This window comes from Diadema antillarum, unplaced genomic scaffold, assembly GCF_040938485.1.
Source record: "Diadema antillarum isolate AM-2024a unplaced genomic scaffold, OU_Dant_1.0 seq00000007_RagTag, whole genome shotgun sequence".
NCBI lineage: Eukaryota > Metazoa > Echinodermata > Echinoidea > Diadematoida > Diadematidae > Diadema > Diadema antillarum.
Window position 1 is genome coordinate 144,334 of NW_027271129.1, and position 27,524 is coordinate 171,857.

Genomic DNA, 27,524 nt, shown 5'->3' on the forward strand with positions numbered 1-27,524 from the left:
CGTGTTGTAAAATTCGCGATTGATGCTAGTAGTAGTAGGGTCTACTGCCAAGCTCGAGAAACACGTTCAAACACTTGCCAACATACTCGTAACGTTGCATCCCTAGGCCTCACCCAACCACGTCAAGCCGGTGTTTATGAATGTCACGATTTTCCCTCAGAAACTCGTCTGACGAACACACACACACACCCGCGCCGCACCCATCGGATTTGCACACATCTTGCAGTCTCAATGATCAATTTCCTGGCTATCAGAGTAGACACACACAATGTTAACCACATGTATGGAAGAGCCACACAATCGGGTATGCCCATCAAACTGAAATGGGTAATACACCTGCTGAACAAAAAAGGAATTGACCGTGCTAGCGTGACATGTAGGGCGAGTCCATGATAAGACAGGGAAGCACACTTCAATCACAGTGAGCGTATACCGTATTTGTAAGATTGAGGCCCTGTACTAGTACAGTACTTCTAGTAGGCTTACTTTGAAGAGAAGTGTTTATCTCTCGGAAGAGGCCAATTTCCTCACTGTGGCTTAATGGAATTGCCCAAAAGCTGGCGAAAAGCACATACAGTACACAAATTACCAAGGCATGATTACTACGGTATTGATGTATGTGTTTACTGTATTGTGAGTATAAATCATGCATTTATGATTGTGTATTGAAAATTGTATTTATTCATATGTGTACATGTACATGAATGTACGTATGTATGTATGTATGTATGCATATATTCCTATGTGTACACCCATATGCCAACAAGAAGAATTTCCTATATGGACAATAAATGAATCTGAATCTGAATCTGAATTTGAATCTGAATTATACAGTATATTATCATTCCTTGTTGAAATAGCAATGTGTTGCTCATATGTTGGTAAAATATTATTCAAGCAACACTGGTTAAAGTTGCCCATGATGAAAATTGGGGCGTGAGGGGACGAGGATGTGAGTCGGTTTACTTTCTCGGCTAGGCATAATGCTGAATATTTGGCAAGGTTTTTATTTTTGTGAATTTAGCAAGTCAGGTGCTAGTTGTGAAATTAAAGACACATGAAAATAATGACTGATCCCTGATATGAATGTGACGTATGCGTCAATTTCTCCGTTCAGTACAGTACTCCATGATTGTGAATTTAACCACTCGCAAAATCGTCAGGAAATCGCGATTAGCAAAAATTTAGACTCGCTACATATATGGCGTATACTAACCAGATAATTGGTTAGGCATTTCAATTTAATGGGTACAAAATTTCAGGACAAGCCCAATTTATTCTCATTGTTTCCCACAGAAAGTTTTTGAAATATATGTGTAAATATAAACTCTGAAGGGATATTGTGAGGTGGTGACAGGCGATACAGCACTATGGTTTAAGTTTTAATACATTGTATATCAAATGTGCTGTGAACACTCAATTTGCAGTATAGCTAATATCTAGACTAGTATAGACTAATTATGATTTCTAGATGCCATGCACAAACCATCAAACTGTCAGCTGGACACACTCTACCCTAATTATACACACAATGACACACTATCACTACATGTGTCTAGCCTGCTCTTGATAATAACTAAGAAAAAGCCAGCTCAACTGAGACTCTAGCCATATGTTCGTGAGAAAGTGAACTTCAGTGGGGATAAAATGTTAACTTAAGATCACCATAAATTGGGACATGATTTATGGCTGTAAGCAAAGTTTACGATGTCAAGTTGCACAATGTCATGTTAATTATCATGACTTGTCCAATGTACATTCTACTTTCATGATCGATGGCGCATCTGCACTCATGCAAGCAAGGCCTAGGCATGGGTAACCTATCATCAGCATCCCTTGCAGTTGGTCATTATTACAAGGTATGAAACAGTAAAACATAATCATTCTGTTTGGGTTTGTATGTCGTTTTTCTTAAAACCATTAATTGAGAAAGTAGGGTTTCTGTGAAGGCTACAAATGAGTTTAAAGAGGGATTGCAAGTACAAATGAAATTTCAAACTGTTTCAATTCTTCGAAAGATAAACTCTTACCCTCTAGTCTAAAACATTTGTCTTCCACTATATACAGTATACATAATTATCATGAAATAGCATGACATACATACAGCAGTTTGAGAGCGCTTCCTGGCCAAAATCAGAAAAACGTGTGGGTAGTTCGTGAAGGCTGACAACCTAGTGAAGGAATCCCTCCAAAGGACTATTTATTTATTTGGCAGAGGTTCAACAGAATGTCATCTTGGCCGCAGTCGACTCTAAACTAACCACCAGAGAGGCAGTAACTGACCCTCAGCATGTACTCAATTTACTCCTATAGCTCGCTCTAGGCCCGCAAAACTGACCAGCAACACGGATGTTGGCAGTATCAACACCGTTCCTTGTCAGTAAAATACCCGTATTATGCTCATAAAATGCCCGCAGATTAAACACGTGTCTGGCGCATTTTCTGGAATCGATCCTGTGGCGTCAGCGAAGACAGTATGTGAGCTGTGCAATCTTCAGAGGTAGCTGGCGGTGCATGCACAGGAAGAGATTTCTGTACATAGCGCTGCATGCAGTTTGATCATGTGTCATAATATGGGGTATCTATGATTAAGTTGTACAAAATGCGAATGTGAAAAAAAAAATCTGTGCACAGTTGAACCTCTCTTATCCGGCCTCCCTTTATCCGGATCTCTCTATTATACGGACGCAATCTCGCCGTGATTTTTTTTTAAAAACAATTACGGGAGGAAAGGGGGATTCCCAACTCCTTGAGAACTCCTACACAAACACACATGAATTACATATACTTGATACATTTCTTAATAGTTATTTAGGTAAATAATCCCAAGAATTTATAAAAGAAAATGATTTCATTCTTGCAAATACGAATCTCTATTTTGGGGTCTGTTACTGAGTGTAACAATGAAAAGGTTGCAGTGTACACATTACTACATGTGGTATTACAATGGGCTACTGTACATGTGTGGGGTATGTATATTATGTACATGTATAAAGCATTGAGTCTCCCGTATCCGGCCAAATCCCTTATCCGGATGAGCCCCGGTCCCGACTTGTCCGGATACGAGAGGTTCAACTGTATTTTTGTTTTTCACAATGCACGTGTATAGTCTGAGATTACTCATACATTGTATTGATCATGTTTTGATTGTTTTACACAAGATCAAATTACATTAAATGATACTTTGCCACAATGCAAAGATGAAAGCTTTCTGTCTATCCATTTTCTTGCAAAAAAAAAAAAAGTCATGATTTGGATGTCTTATCAAAATATCTCAAATCAGACATTTCTCACATATTGCTTTGATGATACTTCATTTGTGGTATAACTACATGTACATTGTACACTATGCAAATTTTGCATGAAAAATATCCGTCAGTGCATTTTTTAACCATATATGTTTCAAGACTCGATGTCATTATCACATAACAAAAGTATCTCTTATTTGGAGATTTCTTGCAAATTGCTTTGATGATATTTCATTACGGGTGTGGATACATTTTCCATAATGCAAATATCAACTAGAAATGTCGCTACATATGGCAACTGGTATGCCTCCACCATAATGCATTATTCTCCTAATAGGTCTATAGTACGTATACACTACAATTGTAGGTTTCAAGAAAATACCTTCGGGCATTGCATAGATATGGGGAAATAGTTTTTTAGTTACGCTGTCCACAAATTCGATTACAGATGGACGGACAACCCGAAAACATAATGCCTCCAAAACCATCAAATTTCTGTCATTTGCATAGTTGTAATATAATGTTTTGTCAAAGAGGTTTGAGAAATGGAGTAACAACAGTCTCATTCCCTTTGATCCCATGTTTCATGCCGCCACTCTGAAATATTTGAAGTACAGTTGAACCTCTCTTATCCGGCCTCCCTTTATCCGGATCTCTCTATTATCCGGACGCATTCTCGCCGTGATTTGTTTTTGTTTTGTTTTTGTTTTTTACAATTCCTACACAAACACACATGAATTACATATTACTTCCGACATGATTAACATACATTACATCAAATTTCCTTCCAAATTGCTTACCTTCAGACATTTTAACATCCCCAAACATCCCCAAATCATCGCAAGAACATAAACAGATTATGCGCTTGAGTCCTCTCACATGTAACAATGAAAAGGTTGCAGTATACACATTACTACAAGTGGTACTACAATGGGCTACATCAGTATAAAGCATTGAGTCTCCCGTATCCGGCCAAATCCCTTATCCGGATGAGCCTCGGTCCCGACTTGTCCGGATACGAGAGGTTCAACTGTATGTACGGTACTATCTGTACACTGGAGCTGCCTCACAGATAGGAAGACAATTGATTCATGTGGCATTGCATCATGACTCGTCACTCTCAAAGGAAGATATGTCTTTATGATGGTAATTGCTTTTCGCCATCCCTTCTTAGAAAACAAGCAGCACATTAATAGTACAGGCACAGGGATGTGCAAATAAAAATTGTACAAAAATTGATGAAATGAAAATCAAAATTACTCGTTTTTACATGACTTTACACTAATCTAACATATATACTCGAAAATTACACCATATCAGTTTCATTTGTCAGAAGTGATCAGAAAGATGATAAGATCGGCTTTGTAGTGAGAGTACAGTTTCAAATATTTTCACGACATACAGCTCAGGTTTACATTTTTGCACATAATCTTGGACGGGGTTTACTTTTGTTTCATATGCTTTATCATTAAGAGAACATTCATTCTATTTGACAAGTAAACAAGTAGAATATAGACGATATAATGTTAGAGTTTAAAATGAATCTTCAGATTGCTCAAAAAGACGGCGGCATGGAACCCTGATCATCAAAGGCACAAGTGCACCTGTGGAATTCTTTTGTGCATCAATACAAAAATGGCAGCTGATTAAATAATTACAGCCAGTTGGAACTCCATCTCTTAAAGATAGCCTGTCCCTTTTGCATTCCTTCCCAAATAGCACAGAACGTGATATATTCCACCAGAATGACAAGACTATTGTAAATCTATAACATTTCTGTGATATTTGAAGGTTGTTAGCCGTTAAAATTCAAATAATGCACCAAACGATCACCGTAACGTATTCTGTGTACTAGGCACAGCTGCAGCACGATGTACAAAGGTACAAAACACACGGCAGCACAGCAGCGAGCACCGCGATTGATCTGAATGTAGCTATCTCACAGTGACCCTGGTTTTTCAGTAACCTAAAATATTTCCATCTGAGTCTCCAAAGTCTACTTTTAGCATTTACAAATGTCAGAAAATCGTGGAATATCTTGATCGCTATCGCTGGAATTGCTGCTCGGTGTACAAGCACAATTACGAATTGGTCTAAATGTAGCGACACAGCGGCTTTTTCTATGTTGTCGTTGAAAAGCTAAAATTTGTTTTTTCCTTGTAATCGGCCAAGGTGGAAATGGTATTTTCTTTTTAAAGACACCATAGAAGAACTTGCCGTGGTCACTGTGAGATAGCTACATTCAGATCAATCGCGGTGCTCACTGCTAGCTGTGCTGTCGTGTGTTTTGTACATCGTGCTGCGCTGTCTGCTCCTGTGCAACGCAGTTATCGCTGAACGAGTAGCTGCGATTGAGATTATTCCGAGAAGTAGATAAATGACAAAATGGTGAAAATTCCATTTCTACTGGACTTGAATCTCGCTCAGATGCAAGTATTTAGGTTACTGAATAACTAAGGTGAGTTTGTGCATGTTTGGAGGTAATTTGAATTCACCAGCTTCTCTTACTTTGTTATCAATGGCAAATAACAACACACCACTTACATGAACTACATGTACAACTAAGTGCATCACACAGGTCTGTAAAACTAGACTAGTGTTTAGATTTGTACTTTTTGCGAAGTTAGCAAAAATTATTCAAATCTTAAAGATAATAAAAAGTTTTGGTACCTCAAAAGCTTCCCTGAATTTCCTTGTCTTGGTTTGTGTTTCGGGTTAAAGTACGTTGTCTGTGAGAATTACTCGCCCCAAAGTGCTCTCATGTCTTAGTAGTCATGCAATAATGGTTTCGTACCAGAGCCGACGCTGACCAGCGTCGATAAATATTGTACGAAACCACTGACTGCGACCAGCAGCGTGCAGCCCATTGTACGCATAGCTAACTGCGACCAGCAGCCCCATACGCAGAGCGTAATGGGGCTTCGCATTGTAGCATTCAGGATCATGACAGATTTAGTATCGCGGGTAAATGTCAACTTAAAATCCAAAAATTTCTTCGATTTGAAGACTTACCAATTAAGTTGAAGTATTGAAAACAGACTTCGAACAACGTTTGGTTCTGCCAATAGTCCCTTTCTGTTCGAATTGATGACTGAATGTGACTCGGTCGAGAGGACCTTGGGAGAGCTACATACACTGGATACTATGGCCAGCGCATGCGCACACAAACATCTTATCCGTTCATGGATTTGAAATTTGTGTGCGGACTGCATATGATGTGTTCGCAGGCACTGGCTTTAGTATTCAGTGTACTGTATGTAGCTCTCCTAAGGTCCTGTCGACTGAGTCACATTCAGTCATCAATTCGAACAGAAAGGGACTATAGGCAGAACCAAACGTTGCCCGAAGCCTGTTTTCAATACTTCAACTTAATTGGTAAGTCTTCAAATTGAAGAATTTATGGGATTTGAAGTTGACATTTACCCTGCGATACTAAATCTGTCATGATCCTGAGTGCTACAATGCGAAGCCCGATTACGCTATGCGTATGGGACTGCTGGTCGCTATGCGTATGGGGCTGCTGGTCGCAGTTAATTGCATGATTACCAAGACATGAGAGCACTTTGGGGCGAGTAAGTCTCACAGTGTTAGTTATATGAAAGGTACTTTAACCTGAAACACAAACTAAGGCAAGGAAATTCAAGGACACTTTTGAGGTACCAAAACTTTTTATTATCTTTAACGGTCAATTTAACTAAACAAATAAAGACCCTCTTGAGTTCAAAATTTACAGGAGGTTTCCAAATAGTGTTTTCTTCAATACCTAAGTGTTCTCACCAATTTTTCAAAAATTTGCATGCAAAAGGGATTGGCTGTCTTTAAACCTCCTTGGTTTTGTTTATCATCTGCCAAAATTTTGAAGCTAAATGATCAAAGGACAAGAAATTAGCATTTTTCTGGGCCATGATTTTCCAACTTTCAATGGAACAGAAACATGTCCGAAGATTTGGATTTAGCGCTGCAGGTAGACTCCGCCCCTGGCAACAAGGGAGTGATCTTATTGGTCAGTGCGTGGCATCCGGGTTACTGATTGGTCGTGCGTAGACCGCTGGTGCTAAGCTTGAATGAATATCGCAGAGGTTGTTATGAGCGGACCTTCTATTGTCAAGAGGTGAAAAGTGGAATACCTCCCCTTGATCACGATTGCATAAGAAAGAAAACTTTTAACATAGAAATTCAAAGCGAAGGCTCAATTTTGCAATTAGACATCAATGAGAAGCTCAGAAGTCATAGAATGTAATGAGGACAAGAGGTGACGTTCCGTCGCTTGAGCTATTCCAGAAGATGCAAAATGGTCACAGAAATGCAGCGTTTTGATATAGCCTGAATACCCCGAATGCGTCAAGAAAGCCGCACGTTTCGCCTGACGTGGCGTCAGGCGAAACTGAATTTGCAAACTGAATTTGCAAACTCTGATCGGTGAATTTGTGTGCATGTCAATGGAAGTACTACGTCTCTCTCTAGCTTTATATTTTCTTATTGAAAGCTTGAATGGGGTCAATTTTAACTTGTAAAATATAAGAAACAATGGAGGAACCTTTCTTTACCCATGTTTTATTCTACTTTTACTCATATTTCTAACAATCATGAGATTTAGACGACAACTGAGCAGTCATTTTCTTACGTCTTTGATGTTAATACTTCATAGCTTATTCAAGTCATATAATCACTCTTACGCGAAATCATGAAGAGGTAAGGAAAAAGATTGGCAACTGAACATGTAATGATATGTGTCATGATGAGCAGACTTCCAAAAAGTGACAAAATATAAAATAAGGGGACATTTTTGGACATATTCAACTGTGATATGTGCTGCAGCTCAGGCAGCTCGCGATCTCATGTAGGCAATATCAATCTGCGCGGTGATTGTCTTGATGCTTTACGAGGAGGAAAAAAAAACATGATAGACTCTTTGATCAGAGTAGGCCTGATTTCATTAAAGAGTTTAAATTTTTAGCATTGACGTGCAGTTTTTCTAAGCATGTTAAGATTGCACAAGAGAGGTTCTGATCACACGATTGTGCTGGTACGTTGTCTAGCTGGGAGTGGGCCCCCCTAACCAGAACATTCTCCATAAACTGTACCTACTGGATTGATACAGGATGCGAATGTGACAGCTCCTTTTTAATAAACTTGCCTTGGCGTACGAGAAAAATCTCTAGATTTTTTTTTTAAGACATGTAATTTAGTTTTTCTAAAAAAGTGAAAGTTTCAAGTACATGAGTCGACAGTAGTGTTTAGGCCAATGATAGAAATATCGAACTCCGGCATTTGCCTTAGGTCCTATAGGGGGCTCTTTACATTAGACTAGCTTCTAGCCATTCCATCTCTCTTCCAAGAACTGCCATCAAGATAACGGTCCATACGCGTTTTACCTATACTAGTACCCCACCTCCACCCCTCTACCGCCGTTTGTTTTTGTTCTGATCCGAACCGGAATGCAATACAATGTGAAGCACTCCCAACATTTCGGCCTGACTTGCTTCAAAATATAAGAAGTGGATGCGATCTTTGTTTGCTGCAATGAAGTATGTAGAAGGTAGCCCGACCAGACGCTGTGCTTTGCACAGCGTGAGACAGACGGAGCCTCGCCATCAAAGTGGGGAACCACAACACAACTACAAAACTTATATCAATTTATACATTACTTATAGACATTTGTATGTTACTCACGTAAAGTGCATGCTTATATTACAGAAGGTTCAGACATCATTACCATTTACATTTGAACTGAACACCTCAGTAAAATGATCACACTTCATATCAGTACTAGCACCCTTGACAGAAAAATTTGTCGGCCTAGATTAATTCTTCTTATCATTGTTGTCCCTGGTATAAAAGGATTCCATGAAGCCAGACGCAGTCTCTACGGAATACATGGACAAGAGATACAGACCGATCTTTCAGTCAACCAGCACCCAGCTGTACTGTACATAGGTTTATAGGATACGAGTAGGCCTACTAAAATATTATTTCTTGACCATGTAAAGAGAAAAAGCACACCACCTCTCTACAAAGAAATGAATTGAGATAGCAGACGAACTGCATGGTGAGAAAAGAAAAGAAAAATGCAAAAGAACAATATATTATTCATAATGTAAAGGAGAAGATATGGAGTACATGGAAATAGAGAAACCATCCCCATCCCCCCCCCCCCAAAAAAAAATGAAACAAAAATAACGCGAAGTTTGCATCAAAGACAAAGCAACACGAAAACAAATACACGGGATACAGGTTTGAATGTACTTTTCGTGCACATCGCGCATCATCACAGTCAGTAATCATGCAGCACGAAAACAAACACTCACCTTTCAATTGCAGCAAATCACGTAATTAGGTCCTACGTAAAAACACTCTTACAACACTCTCAAAAGTGTGATCGAACATGGGAAAGCAAAAGGAGCTAGTTCAAAAGAGACAGAAGAAAAGAAAAGCACATCAGGTCACAAAAGGGAGCAGGTTGGATGAGGCGAGCCTCGGGGCCTGAAATAACATGTTTACACATACGAAGGTCGCACAACTTTAACACTGCAATAAGAGCTGACAGTTCGGCAGCAGAACTACATGTACTTGGAATCCCTGAATGATCGATGGTACGGTGGGAAACTTCATTCCTTTGCTGCATAAGGTACCAATGTAATGAGTTTATGCTTACGCAATCGGTAGGCACACACACACACACACACACACACACACAATCACAAATCCTGAAGACACACACAAAGTAAACAAATGCCCACAACTCTACACACACGCATACATACATACACCAGTCAGCGCACTGCATGCTGCTGAGCAGGTGAGAGTCGCGGCATGCGACTACCAGACCTACTTCTTGAAGGAACAGAGCCGAAATGAGCACCAAACGCAACACTCAATGGTGAAATAAATCACCTTTATGCAACATTAGCAGTCATAAATATTATGATTTAAGAGGTTCAACTGGAAGCGAATGCAATGATCTACATGTAGATGTGGAAGAAATGTACCCAGAGACTGAAATAATGAATTTATCAGGCTGTGAAGACATACTTCAAACAATTTCCCGGTCTTCTCCGTATGATACCTACGGAACATGTAGACACTCGGAGATTACATATCCAGTGCGTGACGTCATCAGGCAAGAGCCTTCTGGCGGACGGCTCTGCAGGGTCTTCCGAGCGCTACTACAGTAAATACCAAAAGAAACTTTGCGTTAACATTAACGTTTCATTAACGCAAGCGGTTTCACCTGAATCGTTAGTAATGGTAAGTAACGGTAAGTAACGATCCCTAAAGCAAATTAACGATGTTTTGTTAACATTAACGATAGGTAATGCAAGAACTCACGCAAGATTTTGGTTTTAAAGAAGGATGGACGTAGCCTTTTGCATCATAGGCATAGGCAGCATTGAAACTCAGCCTTGGCCCTGCTGAGTGTAGCGATCTATGCCTTATATTTTAATAGTGGAATCTTTTCACGAATCGAATCGAGACTTCCTGACGATTTCGCGAATGGTTAATTTGCGACCAGGGCCACCAAAAACGCACGCCGGGCCACCAAAAAAGCCGGATGTTTGCCTTTAGTCTTGGAAATGAACAGCAGAAACAATCGGCTCTGTAAGATGCTAAAATAAATGTCAGATGTTTGCTCTTCATTTTTTAAATGAAAAACGGTAATATTCGACTCCGTATGATACTAAAATAAATGTCGGATGTTTGCTTATACTTTTGGAAATGAATAACGGCAACATTCAGCTCCGTACAGTGCTGAAATTAATGTCAGATATTTGATTTTGTGTTCGGAAATGAATAAGGATAAAATATGGCTCTGGAAGATGCTGATATAAAAGTGGAATGTTTGCTTTGACGTACAGAAATGAATAATAATGATATTCAACTCCATACGATGATAAGATAAATGCCGGATGTTTACTTTTACGTTCAAAAGTAAATAACAATAACATTCAGCTCCAGAAGATGCTAAAGTAAATGTCGAATGATCCCTTTGACGTTCGGAAATGAATAACAATAATAATCAACTTCGTACGGTGATGAGACAAATGTCGGATATTTGCTTTTACTTTCGAAAGTGAATAGCAATAACATTCGGCTCCGGAAGATGCTAAATTAAATGTCAGATGATTGCTTTTACGTTCGGAAGTGAATAGCAGGAATATTCTGCTCCATACGATGCTAAAATAACTGTCGGATGTTTGCTTTTAAATTTCAAAATGAATAACAGTAACATTTAGCTGCCTTTGATGGTAAAATTAATGTTTGATGTTTGCTTTGACGTTCGGAAATGAATAACAACAGTATTCAACTCCGTACGATAATAAAATAAATGTCTGCTGGGGGGGGGGGTAGATTCAGGATATTTTCCCTTTTCCCTTTTCGGTCGGGTGCGACCGAAAAGATATCAAATAATGTCAAGGATGGTTTGCCACAATTGAGTGATGATTTCGAGTTGTGGCAAGTATACAATACATGTGCATGCGTGTGTGTCACTATGTGCATGCATGTGTTTAGCTTTCCATGCATGGTCCGTTGTATTTCCCCTCCCATTGGCAATGGGAGGGGAAATACAATTCATGCAATGACTGCATGAATTACTTGCATTTTTCTTTCACATAATGGTACTTTAATATTCCAAAATGCTTCTGATTGGTTATTCCACCTCCCCTTTACCCGACTCCTTTCATCATGTACTATAGTACTCACTTCACTCTATAACCGGGGGGCCAAAAGCTAAAAACAGAGGTCGAGTTGCACTCTCTCTACAAACTAAGTAGACCATGCTTATTTTCAAGTTTTTATTGTAACAAACAACATTCCACTGGTCTACCTCAAAAATTTTGTTGCGAAAGCCTCCAAATCCAAGATGGCGTCCAAGATGGCCGCCATATTTACTGAATTTGTTATTTAAATGATAGAATTCGATAGAAACATCAGATTTCATCAAATGTGATGTCATATCAAAGAGAATAAAATTTTCTACAAGTTGATACCATTTTTGTGGGTTATTGTGATAACTGGATTGAGATTTTAAGAAAAAACACTCATTTTTTGATATTTTTCTGAAAAAAGGAAAATCATGAAAATGCTTGATTCAGCATAAATCAGAGAAAGACTAAAGAATTATCTTGAAACGTTTCAAGAATTTTGTTTGACATATAATTAATATTTGGAGAAAATTAGGGGTCAGTACCATTTTCGGTTCGGGAGTTATAATGTCTCAAACTTGAAAACTCACTACGTAAAAATGGCCACTTTAGTTGTGACCAAGACCTTGTTGGTCATAAAAAAGCTTGCGCGCGCCAAGACTACTACACGCACTACTTGCACTGGCGATTGTAGCAGTGCCAGTGGTGCGTGTAGTAGTCTTGGCAAATACAGACTTTTTCTTTGACAAACAAGGGTTTGTACCTGCAAACTAAATTTTCATACCAAGTGGTAGCTCAGGTGATACTGATCGCTATTATTTCAAAGTAGATTGTTCTGAAGCAGATGAGATGAAACCAAAAAAAAAAAGTGTCAAATAGAGGTAGTAGCTTGAAACTTGGCACCAATCTTGTTATAAATAGTTTAAGACAGAATTTAGATCAACCGCTCAAAAAAAAAAATCAAGATGACAGCCATCAAAGTTGACATAGTGCATTGCGCCAAATTAAATGTATGATTTCAATTTTGATACAATTTTGTCTGTTGCGCTATCTTAAACCGTCTTAGGTTTTTATGGACACATTTTTAAAACAAATCGAGTAGAAGTTTTTACTTTTGATGTGAGGAGTGAATAACAGAAAACGGTGAATTTAGAGTGAAATTGGAGTGATTTTTGAGTGAAAATGTTCATTTTCACTCATTTTAGAGTGACCTTAGGCAGGGCCCCACACTAACTTTTATTTTTGGTGGCCCAAAGGCAAATATCCGACCTTTTTCGGTGGCCCGATCAGGCCACCAAATTCTTCATTTCTGACATTTTGGTGGCCCGACGTGCGTTTTTGGTGGCCCTGGGCCACCGGACCACCGTTAGTGTTGAGCCCTGCCTTAGGGATCACTCGTCACACTTCGAGTGATCCCCGAGGTCACTCTAAAATGAATGAAAATGAAAATTTTCACTCTCGAGTGATCCTGATATCTATATTACGGGAAAGCATCTACCAATGGCATAAGTTCAGATCAATTGTGACACTATAACCCACGAGAAATCAGCCTAAAAACAATGTAAGAAAAATCTGATAACAGTAAATACAGTTTCAGCATGTTTATTTGTAAATGTGAATATACAGCACGAATAATCAATTTGGACAATTTTATTCGAATGATATACTGAAAAAGTAATTTCTCACAACACATTTAAGAGCAAAGTTGAGAAATTGCCGCCATGTCAGATTTTTTTTTTTTTTTTTGGGGGGGGGGGAGGGGTTCGGATCAGAAGGGCTTTCAAGGACATCTGCGGATCAGACATTATTACACATATTATACCATCATCATTCACATTTCTACAATAGCAGAGTAACATACAAGTAAAAAAGCATATCTTGGATACAGAAGCATTTCTTTTTTATCAAAGATTGGGCCTTACCCAAACACTGGAATGAGCTCCACCCCCCCCCCCCCAAAAAAAAAAAGACCCTCAATATGGTTTACACTAGTACAATATCGTTCGGATGTATAGAAACATGTAATAGACAGCAATATAGGAAGATTGAACAAAATATATCAAATTATAAGTTATAAGTTGAGATTTAACTTTCACGCAAAACACTAAAGGTATTGTTTATCATTGGGAGAGATATCACATTCGATTTATATGTGCAGGTTAGTTGTATCACAAAACATTCTACCATGTAAAAAAAAAATATAATAAAGCCTAAAACATACGGAGATAACACCATTTCTTTTCAAGAAACCATAACCATGATAACTGTTAACAATCTAGCTATATATAAAAAGACATTCTTATCAGATCTATTTAGTATACTAACAATATTTAGCATTGATTATACTGATTTAAGTTTGTGCATTAGTTGTTCTATCCCTAACTCACAGTTTAGAACTAGTTTGAGGAATTAAGTAAAGCTGGGTTTTTGTTTTACGTGCACTAATCACGTGCTAATGGTAAATAATGCCTTGAACGACAACCTCGATTAATTACCGCCATCTTGAATTTTGTGTGGATACTATTTTTATCGCTAAATAGTACACATTGGCAAAATTTGTGCCAAATTCCAAGCTCCTATCTCTTTTTGGAAAATACTTTCTGTTCAATCTTATCTGCCTCAGAACAATCTACTATGATGAAATGCTACAGTAATAGTGACCAGCGTCACCTACCACTTGGCATGAAAAGTTAGTTTGCAGGTACTTGCAAGTCACTAGACCATAACAATATTACATGTGACCATGTAAACACATTGTATGCAAAATTTATAATGCATAAATATAATTTTTTCAAGTTTTAGATGTTAACTTGTCAACAGTGTATGATATTGCCTATAATTCCAGAAATATGAATTATGTCTCAATCTCGGTAAATCTCAATCTCAATCGCAGGTTTCAAAACAATTCTTCAGTTCTTCTTTTATAAATATTAAATCATGCATTTTTACATTTCTTCCTTTTTTCAAAACAATTTAAAAATATGTATCCCCCCCCCAAAAAAAAAAAGAAGCAAACAGCAACCCCCCCCCCCCCCAATTTATCACAATACACAGCTAAAACGGTATCAACTTTTAGGAAGTTTTGCTCTCCTTCATATGACATCAAATTTGTTGCAATCCAATGTCTCTATCAAATTTTATGTTTGAAATGTTAAATTCAATAAAAATGGCGGCCCTATTGGACCGCATCTGTACTTTGGAGGTTTTTGCAACAAATCTACTGAAGTGTACTTACGGAACATTGCTTAGTATACTTATTATTATGTATGGTCTTGTTTATAGAGAGAGTGGAACTCGAAAAATAAGGACGATCTTGGATTTGACCCTCTGTGACGTCTTTGGGAACAGATGCGTGCAAATATATATTATGTTAAATTGGATTTCAAGTTTTAGACATTATAACTCCAGAACCAAATACAATACCGACCCACAATTTTCTCCAAATATTGATTATATTATGGGAAAGATGTTAGTTTCTGCATGGTTTTCATAAACATTCTTAATTTTATTTTTTTTTTTACTTTTTAGAGAAATATTCATGGTGCATTCTGAAAAATGTCTCCATAAAAACCTAAGATGGTTTGAAATACCATTAAAATGTTCAGAATATATAAAAACCGGATAAATAGACAGCAAAACAGACAAAATTGTATCAAAATCGAAATGATACATTTACTTTAGGCGCAATACACTATGTCAGCTTTGATGGCCTCCAATTTGAATTTTTAGAGTGATTGATTCAAATTTTGTTTTAAACTTTCTATAGCAAGGTTAGTGTTTCGAGCTTAAACCTCTATTTGAAAGATATTTTTTGCTTCATCTCATCTGCTTCAGAACAATCTACTTTGAAATAATAGCAATCAGCGTCACCTGAGCTACCACTTGGTATGAAAAGTTAGTTTTAGGCACAAAGCCTTGTTTGTCAAAGAAAAAGTCTGCGTTTGCCAAGACTACTACACGCACCACTGGCACTGCTACAAGCGCCAGTGCCAGTGGTGCGTGTAGTAGTCTTGGCGCGCGCAAGCTTTTTTTACGACCAACATGGTCTTGTCACAACTAAAGTGGCCATTTTTACATAGTGAGTTTTCAAGTTTGAGACATTATAACTCCTGAACCGAAAATGATGCTGACCCCTAATTTTCTCCAAATATTAATTATATGTCAAACAAAATTCTTGAAACGTTTCAAGATAATCCTTCAGTTTTTCTGTGATTTATGCTGAATCAAGCATTTTCATGATTTTCCTTTTTTCAGAAAAATATCAAAAAATGAGTGTTTTTTCCTTAAAATCTCAATCCAATTATCACAATAACCCACAAAAATGGTATCAACTTGTAGAAAAGTTTGTTCTCTTTCATATGACATCAAATTTGTTGAAGTCTGATGTTTCAATCAAATTCTATCTTTCAAATAACAAATTTAGTAAGTATGGCGGCCATCTTGGACGCCATCTTGGATTTGGAGGCTTTCGCAACAAATTTTTTGAGGTAGACCAGTGGAATGTTGTTTGTTACAATAAAAACTTGAAAATAAGCATGGTCTACTTAGTTTGTAGAGAGAGTGCAACTCACTCGTTAAGTAAGCGACTTTTTGGGGTATGGCCCTCCGGTTACTAATCTTTCCCCACCCTGGCCTGCTCCCATAAAAAAAGAAAAAAAAACGAGAAAAAAAAAAAAACACACACACACCCACACATAGCAACACACAACAAAAACTTCTTCCCTACACCTTTCTAATTTCTGTGTTTCTGTCAGGTGAAACCACATAATACAAGAATAAAACAACAGTAGATTTTGATTGAAACTCGACACCCATTCATGCCAGCCACGCCAGGCTGCCATGTAACTTCAAAGCACATTCTCACAGCTGGCTGGCAAAACCACATGGCAAAGGAATTTGCGCACGCGTGTAAATTGCTTGATTGGAGGGCCTGGTAACAGGGGTGATTAGTCTGTGAGTTGTCAAAAGCAGACCTTTTGAACAATTGCAAACGTCATGATACTACTGTATACGCTTTATATTTCGCGGGGGTTTTATTTTCGCGAATTTCGCGAGTCGGGAGCTATTCGTGAAATTAACAACACACAAAAATATTACCTTCCAAAATGAATCCCTTGCCTTGATGATACGAACATTTCAGTACTAGTTAGTATACCATGTCACGGCTTACCGAACAGACCATACTGGCTAAGCTTGTTTACGCACGTCCACGTCTACTTACGAATACTGTAGAGAGCCAATCCATTATCGCAAGGGGACCACTCGTCAGAAATCTAGCGTGATGGACTTAACCACTTCAAAAATGTTGAATTCTAACTTACTAGTTCGCAGAGTTTGGTAAGTTTTTTTCATGCAGTGTATAACTAGTATCATTCTTATTTGCTAGTAAGTTGAAAATTCACACTTTCTTTGCCACTTCATATTTTCTCTGGTCCCCCAATCGCGAATTTAACCACTCGCGAAAATGTGTGACAGCGGCAATTCGCGAAAATTTATGTACGCGAAAATTATAGCGTATACAGTATTTTGTCTTCCTTTTGGACTGAAAGAAAAACATCACAAAGACTAGCTGAGCATCCAAAATTTTCACATAGTCATGCAAAAAGATTACTACAGTCATGTCATGACAAGAAATGAATAAATATTCTAAGACAAATGCAAAGTAGCCTCGGTTACTGACGGTGACAACGAGACGCCATGCATTCACGATGCACGTTGGGGAGCAACATGTTGGAGTTGGCAGGAAGGGGTGATCCTGGAGTTTGTGAGAACTTCCTGATACTCAGTGACAACACGATTGTGACAATCTCACAAAGCATGGACCCTACCACGTTCTAAGCAAAGCTGAGCTCCTTGTGGTCTCACGCCCAGCAAAAGTGCGCGCTACTTCTCAGAATTTGAAGGAACTTTATCTCTGATCTGTTGAGTTGTTTTTGCTGAATCTTAGGAGCTTTTCATGCCTGAAGTTCAGATGGATGTTGCCAAAAATTTCATGATTTACAAAGCTTCAGAATTTACTGAAACATTGCCTCCTACATTCATTTGAAATGTCAAATTTAGAGGGCACAAATCAATGTGGATGATCATCATCCACATCTGATGATCATCCACATGGATTTGCATCCTCTAAATTTGACATTTCAAATGCATATTAGACAATCTTTCAGTAATTTATTTTAGGCTGTTGATGCTGCAGTAAAAACATTAGAAATTTCATATGAACTATAGACTAGTAACGTTAGTGAGGATAAAGACAAAAAATCTCTGCGCAAAACAAATAGTTCTACAAGTATTTTTTATTGTCACTGGTAGTCAAATTTGTGTTTTATTAAATCAATAGGTATAGACTAGTATTAACTATTGTATTACACGTAGATTCTAGAGTTCTAGTAAAATTAACATTTTCATGATAAATTTGGCATTCTAACACCTGCCTATAGACTAGCTATGCCTTGCCCTTGGCCTTGCTATTAAAATTACTCATTAGTATTGCCCTTACCAGGCCCAGAAAAATGAGAAAGTCTCTGGGACGGTGTTTTCCCAATTTGCCTCAGATCAGTAGTTCCAACTTCCTCGTCGTCTTCCAGATCATCGTCAAGGGGGTTGGCAAAAGGTATTGCACTCGCCATTTTCCTAGCTGATAACTTGCTTTTTTGGTTGTGCTCAGCTCACTGACATTAGCTGACTGAGTTACGATCCTTATTAGCACAGCAAGTTGTGAGCATGCATAGGCTATACATGTAGGCGCTAGTGTTAGGCCTCAGGAACGGCGTATCCCTGCATTTCGGTGCAGGTAGGCAGGTGACATCATTTCCGAAACCCTGTCCCCTTTCCTTCCTACGTAAATATATCACTTGTAAATATCAAAAATAAATGTGATTAGTTTTTTTGTAAATAATTAGAAGTAGTGTAGGTTTTTATAATTGAATTTAAGGGTATATTTGAATAATTATATTTTTTGGAGTAAATTGCCCACCCGGCAGCGTTTTTTTTTTTAAAGACAGCACAGATTGGGGCATGGCGCGTGTTAAACCTATGGGAAAAACGTTGGGTTAGGGTTTTTGGTTAGGGTTAGGGTTAGGGTTGGGGTTGGGGTTAGGGTTAGGGTTAGGGTTAGGGTTTGATGGTTAGGGTTAGGATTAGGATTAGGGTTAGGTTTAGGGATAGGGTCCCCAATAGATTTTTAGGGTCCCCAATCTGCGCCGTCTAAAAAAAAACACGCCACCCGGCAGAGAGCTCTGGGGGCATTTCATGAAGCGATTTGTGAGATATTTCGTCTGACAAAATGTTAAAAGCTACGGAAATCCTTGCACCTGATTGGCTGAGAGCAAATTTAAGTGCTTCATGAAATGCCCCCTCTTGAGCTAAACGAACAACAACAATCTCAGGAGAACACTACGCTACAGATCCACAGATTGTGCAGTGATGTGCATGTGTACCACAGAACTCTGTTGACGTTTATGTTGTGATGTGTACAAAACTCATAGTTCGCTGCATCCGCTTCTATACTGTGGTCATCAGTAGAGTGCGGGGCCAGCCCACTGATGTATGAACTCTGGAGGCCAGCCACAGAAACCAAGCTCCAGCCAAAGAGATTCTCCCCAGTGGTGGGAAGGAGGAAATCTCTTTGGCTCCAGCGCATAGCCAGCACGGTGGGCTTATCCATGCAGTGGATCCGCCGCGCCGCACTCTACACCCTGGCTGGCCCTACCGCCGCTGATCCCTGCGGAAGAATGAGGGAAGAGTAGTGCATGCGGAAGAGAATTTACAACAAACGTTGGTGTTTTGACGTTATTTTTGGTAGGCCTATATAGGAGGGGATCCGTGAAGCCAGAACATATCCCCGACGACCAGATACAAACTGATCTTTTGGTCAAGGTTCGGCTGATCATGCTCACTGCACTGCACTCTGTTCCAGTTTTCGGTTTACCTGTCAAGACAAGTGGCAGTACAGCACAGTGTACCGGTAAGTGCTGCCAGTGCATCTAGAGGTAAAATGCTGTTGAGTGTTGGTGTACCGTTTGCATGTATGTGCATAGACCTCTAAACGTTAGTACAATAGTAGGGCCTAACGTCGTTAATCTCTTTTCCCATTCTGCTTGGCTGTTAGAATCTACCTGTAATTTATCAGTCCGGAAACCCGCTCATGAGGACCACTCCCGCGTACAAGGACTGCCCCGCCTCATGAGGACCGCCCCCACGCCTCATGAGGACCACCCCCATGCCTCATGAGGCCCGGGGGGAATGCCTCATGAGGCCCCCTATTCACTTCTATTCATCTCACATCTGACGTATAAATTGTCGCAACTTTGCACAGTGAATTTTTGTTACACACACATGTCCACTAGAATTCTATCCATGATGAAAAGAAGAAAAAATCCTATCTGTTTTTTTTTCAAAAATCGAGTTTTAATCAACCGATGCAGAGCGCCCATTAAAACACACGTGTTTTAATGGGCGCTCTGCATCGGTTGATTAAAACTCGATTTTTGGAAAAAAAACAGGATTTTTTTCTTCTTTTCATCATGGATAGTGGACATGTGTGTGTAACAAAAATCACCGTGCAAAGTTGCGACAATTTATACGTCAGATGTGAGATGAATAGAAGTGAATAGGGGGCCTCATGAGGCGTTCCCCCCGGGCCTCATGAGGCATGGGGGCGGTCCTCATGAGGCGTGGGGGCGGTCCTCATGAGGCGGGGCAGTCCTCTTACGCGGGAGCGGTCCTCATGAGCGGGTTTCCTGGACTGGTATAGCTGCTAGCTGTAGCTTCTAGATACCGTTAAGTCTAAAGTACTAGTGTTAGACCTGGTCTATGGTATTCCAGTGTTCCAGGATCCGCAGGATGAAGATCTTAGTTAAAGGGACTGTAGTAACGTGTTAGGTGCCTACTTGGTTGAGGTGGGGATTCATATTTTGAACATTCCTATCTTTATAAGTGAGATAATGAGAAACCCTCTTATGAAATACAGGCCTCAAATTAACTGACGGCCACCGACGGCCATGGCCATCGGTGCCCCTCTCGTTTGCCGCAATGCCTTTTTTTTTTAAATCAAAGTTACGGCCAAAAAAAAATGTGCCCTTTTTCTTGAGGCCGTGGTGCCCTTTTAGAATGAAAGTTATTATTTATGACGAATAATATTCCCTTTCTCAAAGTCTACACTTTAATAAGCTTGAACAACTTTCCTGATCTCAAATATCATACCTTCAGTTCACTCGCGTCCCATATCTGGCGCATTCTTGGAGGTCATGAACTGTCTGGGGTCTTGGAGATGAACAGGGAAAGAATTACCGTAAAGTTCCGTGTATAAGACGCACTATTTTTTCGTCGGAAAACGTTGAAAATCGGGGGTGCGTCGTATACACGGGTACAGTCGAATCACGGAAAAAAATCCGTCATGTACACCAATTTTATAAGGCAAACTTGGGGCCATGTATGCCCATCAACGTTTGGAAGGTAAGCAGTCACTAAAACTTACGGATAAATGAGCGATCTTTCAATCTGGACACACACAAAAGCTGCAAATACGAGATAAACTTACATCGGCCTTGTGCAGTAACGATGTATCAATCTGGCCATAGACAACAGCTGTAACTGCTAACAGCACTGCTGTATGCTACCGATGTCAGTCTACCAAGCTACCAACAGCCAACCTAGTAGCTGGAATACGCGATGTACAGGTATCATTACTAAATTACCGATACCGTAAAACTTATCAATGTACTAGTATCAATATGGCCATAGACAAAAGCTGTAAAATACGGAGTAGGATCGACACTATGTCACCGTAAATATGAACGATGTGTGAAGCATGCATGCATCATATATCCATGTCGTTCGTTTGCTCTTCATTTCACGAGGCCTAGCATAGCTACACTGTAGCTAGGTAGCATACAGATAGCTAGCAAGCCTTTGGCAAAGGCAGCAGCTGCAGAGAGGCTTTTGCAATGGACTCGCATGCACACAGCGATCGGATCGAAGCGCGCTTGCCCGTTGCGCAATGTGTGTGCAAGTCCATTGCTCTCTGTGTGCGTGTGCTGAAATTATAGCGAGCTGCCTTTTGCAAAAGGCTAGCACTGTGCATACAAGCATGGTACAAGAGACACACATGTTACTGGTAACAGTGCATTCCGTACGCACCGTACGTCTTGCCGTATGATCCCTCTGCTACACTTGTTGATGTTTTTCTTATTTTTCGTAATGAACCTTCCAGTCTGACATGCGTCAATATGCGAGACACCCTCTGCTATGTATGACAGCAAAGATCGTACTGTACACTCATGAGTATGATATATGCATGACACATGTACCACGATTGAAAGGCGAAACAATAGCAAGTGAGTACCGAGACAAGTCTTGCATTTTGCGTCTTCCATATTTTGCCGATGTCCGATGAATACCGTTAAAAGAAAATATAAAAGGAAACGAAAAATAGAGCAAATACGTGCTGCATTCTACGGAAATTTTGAGCTAAAATAATATGTATGACACACGCAATATTTGCGTGGGAATTTTCGTGTTTTTTTTTTGTTTTTTTTTTAATTTTAGGTCCGAAAGTAGGGGTGCGTCTTATACACGGGTGCGTCTTATACACGGAACTTTACGGTATCAAAGATAGCTCAAGTCGAAGCCCCAGGGCGAAGACCCAGGATTACAAACGTAATGATTCTTTATTTCTTATCACTCTCCTACGATTTTGAGGTGTTAGTAGAGTGTCAAATTTTTCGTGAAAACACAAATTTGACTACCAGTGACAATGAAAGAATTGTATTTTTTTGTGCAGATTTTTTTTTTTTTTTTTTTTTTTTTTGGTCTTTATCCTGACTAGTATTCAAGTTCGTATGAAATTTCTGACGTCTTTACTGCTGCATCAACAGCCTAAAATAAATTACTGGAAGATTTTTAATGCATTTGAAATGTCAAATTTTGAGGATGCAAATATGTGGATAATCATCGGATGTGGATGATCATCGTCCACATTGATTTGTACCCTCTAAATTTGCCATTTCAAATGAATATAAGCTTAGGCAATGTGTCAGAAAATTCTGAAGCTTTGTGAATATGAAATTTTTGGCAACCTTCCATTTGAACTTCAGGCATGATAAGCTCCTATGACTCAGCTAAAATAACTCAACAGATCAGATCAGATGGTCAGATGGTCAATGCATGGTGTCTCGATGTCACTGTCTATAGATACCCGAGGCTGCTTTGTTTTTGTCTTGGAATATTTATTCATTTCGTGTCATGACATGAGTGTAGTAATCTTTTTGCATGGCGATGTACAAACTCGTGATACTCAACTCGTCTTTTTGATGTTTTTCTTTGAGGCCAAAAAGAAGACAAAATAGTATCATGACCTTTGCAGTTGTTCAAAAGGTCTGCTTTTGATAGCTCACAGACTAATCACCCATGCTCCCAGGCCCTCCACGAGCAATTCACACGCGCGCGCAAATTCCTTTGCCATGTGGTTTTGCCAGCCAGCTGTCGGAATGTGCTTTGAAGTTACATGGCAGCCTGGCCTGGCTGGCCTGAAAGGGTGTCGAGTTTCAATCAATACCTACTGTTGTTTTATTCCTGTTTTAAAAAATGTCGTTTCACCTGATAGAAACGCGGAAATTGGGAATGTGTTATAGCTGTAGGGAAGAGGTTTTTGTTGTGTGTTGCACTTTGTGTGTGTGTGTGTGTGTGTGTTTGTTTGTTTTTCTCGATTTGTTTTTCTTCTTTCTTTTTTCATAAACACCCAACATGCTCTTTCCAATGTGGCCTTGGTGCCCCTCTGACTGACCTAAGTGCCCTGGCCTCTTGGAAAAAGTGCCCTTTTCTAAATGGCCTTGCCCCTCCAAAATCCTATTTCGAGGCCTGGAAATATGAAATAGTACTGTAGTTATGGGTAAACTTGGCCTAGCGGGTATAAAGTCGGCCCCCAGCGCGCGCGGTACAAGTACATGTACTTGTAATGCGCGCGCTGGTGGCCGACTTTACCCGCTAGGCCAAGTTTACCCATAAATACTGATCTACGGTATGTAATTGTCCCCGCCGAACGAGTTCGAGCAGGGGACTATGAAACGGGCTCCGTACGTGTGTGTGTCCGTGTGTCCGTCCGTCCGTCCGTGTGTGCGTCCGTGTGTGATCAAAATCTTCAATTTGCTACTTCTCTGTCATTTATGAGCCAATTTTGATTCTGTTTGCTTTATATGATAGCACTACATGAGAGCTTTGAAACTTCTACACAGAATTTCAGTCGTGACCTTTGACCTTGACCTTTGACCTATATTGTACATTTTGCTACAAAATGCTACTCCTTCGCCATTTCTAACCCGATTTCGATTCCGTTTGCTTTATGTGATGGCACTAGGTGAGGGCTTCAAAACTTCTACACAGAATTTTGACCTTTGACTTCTTTGACCTTTGACCTTGATTTTTGACCTGTATTGTACATTTGGCTACAAAATGCTACTCCTTCGCCATTTCTAACCCGATTTCGATTCCGTTTGCTTTATGTGATGGCACTAGGTGAGGGCTTCAAAACTTCTACACAGAATTTTGACCTTTGACTTCTTTGACCTTTGACCTTGATTTTTTGACCTATATTGTACATTTTGCTACAAAATGCTACTCCTTCGCCATTTCTAACCCGATTTCGATTCCGTTTGCTTTATGTGATGGCACTAGGTGAGGGCTTCAAAACTTCTACACAGAATTTTGACCTTTGACCTTGATTTTTTAGACCTGTATTGTACATTTTGTTACAAAATGCTACTTCCGGCGGGGACATATATTACGCACCGCGTAATTTCTACTTTTCCTTGTTTTATTGTCCCCGCCGAACGAGTTCGAGCAGGGGACTATGAAACGGGCTCCGTACGTGTGTGTGTCCGTGTGTCCGTCCGTCCGTCCGTGTGTGCGTCCGTGTGTGCGTCCGTGTGTGATCAAAATCTTCAATTTGCTACTTCTCTGTCATTTATGAGCCAATTTTGATTCTGTTTGCTTTATATGATAGCACTACATGGGAGCTTTGAAACTTCTACACAGAATTTCAGTCGTGACCTTTGACCTTGACCTTTGACCTATATTGTACATTTTGCTACAAAATGCTACTCCTTCGCCATTTCTAACCCGATTTCGATTCCGTTTGCTTTATGTGATGGCACTAGGTGAGGGCTTCAAAACTTCTACACAGAATTTTGACCTTTGACTTCTTTGACCTTTGACCTTGATTTTTGACCTGTATTGTACATTTGGCTACAAAATGCTACTCCTTCGCCATTTCTAACCCGATTTCGATTCCGTTTGCTTTATGTGATGGCACTAGGTGAGGGCTTCAAAACTTCTACACAGAATTTTGACCTTTGACCTTGATTTTTGACCTGTATTGTACATTTTGCTACAAAATGCTACTCCTTCGCCATTTCTAACCCAATTTCGATTCCGTTTGCTTTATGTGATGGCACTAGGTGAGGGCTTCAAAACTTCTACACAGAATTTTGACCTTTGACTTCTTTGACCTTTGACCTATATTGTACATTTTGCTACAAAATGCTACTCCTTCGCCATTTCTAACCCGATTTCGATTCCGTTTGCTTTATGTGATGGCACTAGGTGAGGGCTTCAAAACTTCTACACAGAATTTTGACCTTTGACTTCTTTGACCTTTGACCTTGATTTTTTGACCTATATTGTACATTTTGCTACAAAATGCTACTCCTTCGCCATTTCTAACCCGATTTCGATTCCGTTTGCTTTATGTGATGGCACTAGGTGAGGGCTTCAAAACTTCTACACAGAATTTTGACCTTTGACTTCTTTGACCTTTGACCTTGATTTTTTAGACCTGTATTGTACATTTTGTTACAAAATGCTACTTCCGGCGGGGACATATATTACGCACCGCGTAATTTCTACTTTTCCTTGTTTTAAGAAGGATTCAATGTTTATTTGATGAAAATTGGTTTTCAAATAGCTGAGATATCCAAAAAAGTGATAATAATAAAAGGCGACAGGCCATGCCTTTTATTAGGATCTCTTTGTTTCACCTTGTTTTTGGATATCTCAAACATTTCAAAACCGATTTTCATCAAATAAACTTTTGATAGGCCTACCACTTAGAATTGCATGCTCTTTGACATCTCATAGCACTACGGTTTGCACTCCCACCGTTCATGAGCGATGACGTCACGTCTCGATCAGTGCACTGCACACACCATGCCGTTGATCCCTACCATAACTCCCGTCAACTAAGCTACCGTATATACACTTATTTGCAACTTGTTTCATTACAATAGGGTATACAGCTTATCCATGTGTCTCTACGATGCCTACTCCGTTCGAACGAACGGCCCGCTATCATATAACGTGCATGCAATGCAATACACCAACCACGCAATCTACGATATGCATCAACCGATTTTCCAACACAAATTTCTCACTCACGCATAACTGTCATTTAATGTGCTTTGGCATATGGGATCAGGAATACTTAAATTTCTAATGATTTACATCGTTGGGCTACTTACGACATTGGGCTTGTTGAAACTATCGAGAAATACAGCTGGATGCACAACAAGAAGTCATCTCCAACGACATGTGACTGTAAGCAGTAAAAATACGATGCCCCCTACGCGTGAAATTATGGAATGCGCCCAGGCCCTCGCTTCTGATATCGCACGTCTCTTACACCATTCATAAGCTTTACGTTGATACCACGTACACCTCTGTGGCTTATTGGAAAACAACGGAAATTTTTCATATAATTTCGCCCTATAATATGGAATTTTCCGGCAAACTGTGCCAGGAATATGTCATCAAAGGAGTAGTTTTGGTCATACATGCAATTTTTGTTCATCCTCGTGATATTTTTTTGTGGATTCTCGAGCGATTTATCTGTGTTTTGATACTACTTCTACCCTGTGCGAGTATGTGCAATGTATGTCCGAGGATGTTTGAAGTGCATAGATCAATGTTGAAAATGTTAGATTTCCGTAGCGAGCGACCTACCCGATACCAGCGGTGCGCTGCGAGGCTGGTAGAGTACAAACAGGTTACGAGAGCTGGATAGTGTGCAGTGACTCCACGCACTATGCATGCTTGTGATGCAGCAAGCGAGACACGATGCTCACAATACACACGGCCAATGCAGTCATGGCTCAGCCAATCAGCAACGAGGTAAGACCTGGCAAGCGCATCGTGGATCGGAGGGAGCCCAAGAGAGGAGGCAAAGATATTTTTAGCTCTCTCCTTGCTGCGATCGCAAAGCTGATAGTCGAGATAACAATATTCTGTAGGCAGAGACTCCAACCCAAAGCACCTTCTGATCTGGAGATTCTCCCGCCTGAAACCTCTAGAAAACGGGAGACTCCAAGTTGATGTGTGCAAAGCGCGAAATTCCTAGGGTTGTAGATGCTCTCTGGTGCTATCTAAGGCTTATTTTTTCAACATACAATAGCAATAAGTAAGAAATCCTTTCCAACGGGAGACACAGAGCCAGGGCGGGAGAAATTGAATCTCAAACGGGAGAATGGGAGATTTTGCAAAAATGGGTTTTCGGCGGGAGATCTCCCGTCGAAAACGGGAGAGTTGGAGTCTCTGTGTAGGCAATCGGGAGTTGAGCGGTGGAGCGGCAGGCATTCTCGGT

At 39.8% G+C, this 27,524-nt stretch overlaps 2 protein-coding genes across 3 annotated transcripts in view; one reads left to right on the forward strand and one right to left on the reverse strand.

Annotated features, from left to right (window-relative positions):
• The window catches only part of LOC139724953 (6-phosphofructo-2-kinase/fructose-2,6-bisphosphatase-like), a 142,899-nt gene extending 124,153 nt beyond the window's left edge, over positions 1–18,746 (reverse strand). The window contains 1 exon segment of the mRNA XM_071636069.1: positions 18,393–18,746. Within this exon segment, the coding sequence (XP_071492170.1) occupies positions 18,393–18,522 (130 nt within the window). The 5' untranslated portion in view covers positions 18,523–18,746.
• A 551-nt stretch (positions 18,747–19,297) lies between these two features.
• LOC139724954 (alpha-N-acetylgalactosaminide alpha-2,6-sialyltransferase 2-like) overlaps positions 19,298–27,524 on the forward strand; it is a 188,861-nt gene continuing 180,634 nt past the window's right edge. For both annotated transcript variants that reach the window (XM_071636072.1, XM_071636070.1), the window contains exon 1: positions 19,298–19,859. The gene's annotated coding sequence lies outside the window, so the exon portion shown is untranslated. The remainder of the gene's footprint in view (positions 19,860–27,524) is intronic.